The following is a 6,129-nucleotide window of genomic DNA, read 5'->3' on the forward strand; positions in this document are numbered from 1 at the left end:
GCCCGCCGGCCCCCCTCCGGCACTCACCATGGGTTTCATCTCCGCCCCCTCCTCCGACGGCGCCTCCTTGACTCGGCCGCGGCCCCGGCCGGCCGCCCGCTCCGAGCGCCGGCTGCGCTCCACCAGCTCCTGCAAGCGCCGGCAGAAAAGCGACATTGGAAAGCTGCGAGGCGGACACCTTCCTCGACGGCAATGGCACCGCTTTTTTAGATTTGGGCGGGGTGGGGGACGCAGTCATCCCAACGTGCACAGTACGCGAACGCACAAAGATGACGCCATCCCGACGGCTAACGTCGGCGAGCGAGTAGCTTCTTCCCCAATCGTAATATTGATGAACAACGTGCATTGGAAAGGCGACTGTTTGCCCTTGGCAGTCTCACCTTGAGGTTGGTCACCTGAATTTTTAACGCGCGCGCTGGAGCGATACGCACCCTTTCCAATTCCGTGAACAGTCCCGGAGAACGATTTCCGCGGGGTTTTGCACCTTCCATTTCTCTTAAGTCATTTCCATTGATTTGAAAAAGACAAAAACTGCAGTGTGAGTTCTCGTATTTTTGTTTTGCCGTTTTTCAAAACAAAAGCAGGACGTTAAGGTAGCGGACCGATAAAGGAATATTGTTCAGACGAGTAGCGCCGATTCAAATCTTGGCGATGCCCGTCCCCGGAACGGTACCGACGGTGAGACTTGTCCCGTTCCAAAACGACGTTCTTTATTTGATCGGATCTGAGAAAGTATTTGTCCGGCGAGGCTGCTGTTTCATAGTCCTCATGGTGAGGCGAAATTCCTCAACACTGCCAACATTTTTGTTCGATGTCAAAACGAGTGCGGGGTCAAGAAAGTCCGTCTTGGTTCTTCCTCAAAACGTCCGACTTCAAAACGCGCGTCCAAGAGGAAGTCGTCGCGAAAGCGGCCGCTGAATGCGACGTAGCTCGGAATCTAGCCGAGTTCCTTTCCAAATCACGGACAGCGCCGTGACAAAGTCGTTGCCCCCCTCCTGATGTGATTGATTTATTGCGCCTTGAGAAATGGATTTGGTATTTCGCGTTTGGCATTTCCTCAGGTTGCCTCCGAGTGACATGAAATCGCTTTGAAGATCTGAAGAAGCACAACAGAAATCGCGAGGGGGTCAAATGGATTGCCACCGCGCCGTCATTGGGAAAAAAAGTAACCCGCTTCCTTGTCGGATCCGATACGGTCGTCAAAGTAAGCCCGGTTGGGTCGGCCCCCCGAGCCCCAGCGTCGGCGGGGCGCTCACCATGAGGGCCTTGTCCATGAAGAACTCCTTTCCCGGCGTGCCGTCGTTGTACTTGGTGTCGATGGCGAAGCAGAGGAAGAGCACGTCCACCACCATCTCGAAGACGGACAGGAAGCAGTGCGCCACCAGGAAGGCGAACAGGCAAACCAGGACCAGCGGCAGCAGCCACTCGGCGTAATCCCGCCGCGCGTTGAGCAGCACCACGCCGGCGAAGGCCGTGGTGGTGACGATCAGCACCTGGATGGGGAGGAGGAGGCGGAGCTCAGCTCCGCGGCGGCCGGACGCCCCGCCCCGCCCCCCGCCGGCGCTCACCTTCCCCAGGAAGAGCACAAAGTCCCCCACGGCGTTGACGGTGGCCGCTCGCAGGGCGTTCTCCACCAGCAGGACGAAGGCGTCTCGCGCCGACGCGCAGAAGCCCGTGCCGTTGACGGCCGTGGCCGCGTACGCGTTCTGCCGGCCCGCACGCGCAACGTGAGAAGCGCCGGCGCTCGCTGGGGATTTTCCGCGGCCGGCGATGACGACCGCGCGCAAAAGTCGCCACGACCGTTACGAAAAAGGACGCGACGGTACCCGCGATCTCATCCGGGATGCCGAAAGCGCGGCGCGAAGGTCGCCGCAACGCGTCAGTTTGCGCTTTCATCCCACGTCCGTCAAGTCCACGCCATTTTGGGAAGGGAAAGGAGTCGAGTTCAAATGGAAAAGGCGCGGCTCGGTGGTCGTCGGGAGGCCCGAGAGCGGTCGCCCGAGAGCGGTCGCCCGAGAGCGGTCGCCGGCTCTCCTTCAAATGTGCACGAGCGCAGCCTGCGCTCGGCTCGAGCATCGATGGGCGAGAACAGAGTGGAAAGTTCAGGCTGTCGTGCACTCGTTCAGATGGGAACGTGTTTTGGATGCGCATTGGCGACGAGCCAGAAAGAACGTCCGTGACCTTTTCTTTGGCCAGGACCTTCTGACTCCAATCTGCCTCGGGAGTCGGCCGGCCGGCCGTACGCCGCGCTCGCGACCCCGGACGGGATCCGCGAGCGCCCGCGCAGACTCCAGCAAGCGAGCTCGGTCTTCTCATCGAATTCACGCCTCGGGACTTTGTCAGCGCCATTCAAGGCCTTCATTTTTGCACCGTCCCGCGTTCATTCGGCCCGGGACCGGCGCTCCCGCAAACGCGCCGGGCCCGGATACGAGCCGGCGGCGTTCCTCGACGGACGCCCTCCAACGAACGCCGAATGAAAGATCGTCGCGGCGAGCGAGGGAGGCAGAGAGAGGACGACGACAGCACGTCCGCATGCCGAGATTGGCCGAGCGGGCGGCGCCCGTCGACCGAGTCGACGAAAGGCGGAGCGAGTCACCTGGTTGAGATAATTGAGGCACTTCTCCAAACACCACAAGCAGCAGATGCACGACTTGAGCGCGCAGCGAGCGCACGCGTTCTCCTGAAACACAAAGCGCGCACGTGCGTGAGCCGAGCTCGCCGGGCTCCAGGGTGGCGCCGCCGCCGCTTTACCTTTCCTTTGAGCTGCTTGTGGACGTAGATGAGCAGCAGTCTGGGGATCTTGACCAGCGTGATGATGAAGGAGCCCTTGGCCACCGTGCCCACGTGATACCTCAGCAGCCGCAAGGCGGCGCGCGCGACGGGCCACGCCGGAAGGCGCTTCTTGTCCCTGCCAAGGCGCCATGGCGTCACGGGAGCCGCGGGCGAGGCGCCCTCGGCGAGCCCGCTCGCCGGATGGTCACGGTACGAAGAATGACCACTCGTCGGGCCGCGACCATGCGCTCAAACGTCTCAAAGAAGAGGCGCGTACATTTGGCGCGCCGGCTTTCGCTTTTGAAGCGTTTTGATTGGAGTTTTCCTCAGGAAAATCCGCATTGAAATCTTTTCTTTGTTTTGTTTTAGTGGCTGCGGGCCAGATTGGAGCGTTTCGGACTTTGGGAAGGAGTAGGCCTCGGATCTCAAGATGGCGGCTATCTCGCTCGCGTCACGTGTCGGAAGAGGACGCCGTTTGGCGCCGACGTAGACTGACCGGGTGAAGTAGTAGGTGACCACGGCGCCCGCCACCGTCATCTGCTGGCAGGCCAGGATGAACTCGGTGATCCACAGCAGGCCCAGGGCGTGGAACCACGTCAGGTACTCCAGGCGGCCCGTCAGACGGAACTCGGTCAGCCCCGCCTCCTCGTCGCGCACCGCCTCCCCTGCGAGGGCAAAGCGGGCCGGCGGTGAGCGCGAGCGGTCGACGGCCGCCCGTCACGCGACGCTCCCTCCGTTGGCCGCAAGGTGGCAAATAGCGTCTTGGGGTCGGAGCCGCAAATTGAAGCCGTGGACCCGGACGCTCCCTAAAACGTCCGCGAAAAGGAACGCCGCGGCGCATCCCCCCGCAAATCCCGAGCGGGCTGCTCTGCAAACGGCCTCGGGAGAGTTTGGCGCTTACCGCTGGTGCCGAGGAAGAGCAGGACGAGGACCCAGTAGACCCAGAAGAGGAGCAGCGCCAGGAAGGTGACGAAGGGCTGCAGCGCCAGCAGCGGCAGATGGCTGAAAACTTTTCCCGCCACGTGGAACAGAGCGATGGCCAGCGCCACGCGCTTCCTCATGAACAGCATCAGCAGCAGCAGGATCACCTGAGCGAGCGCCGCCGAGAGTTCAAAAAGCCAGCCGCCGCGTCCGGCGGCAAGGCCGGCTTCGCTCTGCGGGCAAATGCGACCGCTACCAGACGCTCGTTTACGAGATTTGTCAAATTGGACCCGGCTCACTTTTAAATGTCTTCCGAGATGGCGTACGTATGGACGGGGGGGAGGTTCGTTTTGCACTGCGCCCTCGGATCACGCGCGTCCAACCGAGACGTCATCCGAAGCCCAAACCGCGGCGACGGGAGACGCCGCTTCGGAGGAGACCCGCGATTGCCCGTCAACCCGCAAAGTCGCTTTGAGTCGCGGGCTTGACTTTGGATCGGACGTTGGTTTCAGGCCCTTTGAAACGCCGAGCATCATTTTACAGTCAGTCGGCCGCACAGACGCTCGACTTGGTCCGCGCGGCGAGGAGCCGACGTCCTCCCGAGTCGACCCCGCCCCCGCCCGCCCGGGAGATGGACGAGCCTCGCCCGCTGGCGTGGCTGAGGACGCTTTTGGGTGTCACGCCTGAGGTGGCGGGAGAACGCTTCCACGCCATCACCGTCGGCAGCGACGCTCAAGCCCGGAGCGCAGAGGGGCCGCGTCTTCGGCGGACACAAGTCAAGAGCTTGGAAAAATGATGCGCGTCAATGCTTTGGACTGCCAGCGTCAAGCTGTGTGTAAACAAAAACGGATTGATTGGGAAAATTGGTTTGGATTGAACCAAACTGAATCCAATCGGCTCGTCCTTGGAAAAAAAAAAAAAAAGCCATCGAGTGCTGACAGCAAATGTCAAAGCTCAGATGCTGCAACGTGTTTGTCTTTGCGTCGTGGCTTGTCTGAAAAGGATTTCTTCAAAAAGTGACGCGAGCGACGCGCTGCGGCTGCGCGTCACCGTTTCAGCGCCTCTTTGGGTTCGGAGCTGCAACTTGCTCTTTGGCAACAAAAGGCGCCCACGATGCAAACGCAAAGCGCCGCGCCCGCAGCGCTCTTCGCTTTCAGAGGCGCGAGAAAGGGAAGGCGAAGGCGAAGGCGAAGGCGGCTCCGTACCGTGAAGACGGAGGCGGCGACGGCGTAGACCAGCAGCGTCCGGTCGTCGTCCCGACCCGGCCCGTCCTCCGGGTCCGCCTCGGCGTCGCCGCCGTTTCCGCGGAGACGCCGCTCCGCGTAGAACCACCACAGGACGCCGGTACCCGCTGAAACCGGAGCGCCGTCACGCCCGCGCTCGTGCGGGGAAAACGAGGGCGAAGGAGCTCACCTAGAGAGCCGAGCACCGCCGCCGAGGTGAGGATCCACACCAGGACCGCCGAGATGTAGCGAATGATCACCATCAGCGCCATCGACAACACTGCCGCACGCGCGCGCAGCCCGGTCCGGGAGGAAACGGGTCAGAGAGCAGAGGCGGCGTCAACGTCGTCGGAGACGGCGGGCGAGACGGCGGCGTTCGCCGACTGACCGAGCGCGAGGAGGCAAAGTCCCACGATGACTTCTTTGCTGGCCGCCACGCCGGCGATGACCCGGTGCAGGAAGGAGTCGTCGCCGACGAAGGTCACCACGGCCTCGGCGAACTTGGAGTAGCAGGAGACGTCCGCCGGCGTGCAGCGGTTGAAGAGCGGCAGGGGCTTGCTGGGCGCGCGCGAAGGGGGCGGCGGTCAGAGGACGCGGGAAGCCCGGCGGCGGCGGCGGGGTGGGCTTTGGCCTTACCTGGGCGGCACCGGCAGCTTGGGACACTTGCTGAAGCGCTCGGGCAGGCTGGGGTACTTGGGAGCCGCCAGCTCGTACGAACACAACTCGGAACCTGAAAGACACGCGGCCGGCTCGTTGGCTTTTGCTCATCGCCGCCGCGGGTCGTCTTGATGGCCGCTCCCCCGCTTTCCCGCTCAAAGTATCCCTTCCCTTCCCTTCCCTTCGTCCTCGGCACGAATCGGCCGCGCATCGTTTCCCATCCCTACGCGGAGCTCTCCGTCCGCCCGCCCCGATGATCGCCTGGAGCGGGAGCGGCGCTCTCCCCGCGTGCCGCTCCGAGTGCCGTCCAACTGGCCGTCGGCTATCGCCGCCGTTCGATAATTCCGAGGCCAAACCCGAGTCGGGCCGCTGCGCGGATTTGGTGGTTGTGAGCGGCACCCGAGCGTTTTTGCCGGCTCCAAACGGGCCGCCTGGAGAAACCAACTTGGCCCCGGTTCAGCGCCAGGGCCGGCGCCGCACTTCGTCGCCGCGCTTCGTCGCCACGCTACGTCACCGCGCTTCGTCGCCGCGCTTCGTCGCCGCGCTTCGTCGCCGC

General features: G+C 62.9%; 1 protein-coding gene across 2 annotated transcripts in view; it reads right to left on the reverse strand.

Annotated features, from left to right (window-relative positions):
• Positions 1 to 6,129, reverse strand: part of slc44a1b (solute carrier family 44 member 1b) — a 12,591-nt gene that overhangs the window by 944 nt on the left and 5,518 nt on the right. The window contains exons 5-15 of one of the 2 annotated variants that reach the window (XM_019858268.1): positions 5,553 to 5,646; positions 5,305 to 5,474; positions 5,107 to 5,196; positions 4,899 to 5,044; positions 3,674 to 3,860; positions 3,269 to 3,437; positions 2,752 to 2,908; positions 2,597 to 2,680; positions 1,569 to 1,706; positions 1,257 to 1,493; positions 2 to 129 (exon numbers count right to left, since the gene is read on the reverse strand). In XM_019858268.1, coding sequence (XP_019713827.1) covers positions 2 to 129; positions 1,257 to 1,493; positions 1,569 to 1,706; positions 2,597 to 2,680; positions 2,752 to 2,908; positions 3,269 to 3,437; positions 3,674 to 3,860; positions 4,899 to 5,044; positions 5,107 to 5,196; positions 5,305 to 5,474; positions 5,553 to 5,646 — 1,600 coding nt within the window. The remainder of the gene's footprint in view (position 1; positions 130 to 1,256; positions 1,494 to 1,568; positions 1,707 to 2,596; positions 2,681 to 2,751; positions 2,909 to 3,268; positions 3,438 to 3,673; positions 3,861 to 4,898; positions 5,045 to 5,106; positions 5,197 to 5,304; positions 5,475 to 5,552; positions 5,647 to 6,129) is intronic. The other variant, XM_019858269.1, reaches the window with a different exon arrangement.

Source organism: Hippocampus comes, unplaced genomic scaffold (assembly GCF_001891065.2).
Source record: "Hippocampus comes isolate QL1 unplaced genomic scaffold, H_comes_QL1_v1.1 scaffold48, whole genome shotgun sequence".
NCBI lineage: Eukaryota > Metazoa > Chordata > Actinopteri > Syngnathiformes > Syngnathidae > Hippocampus > Hippocampus comes.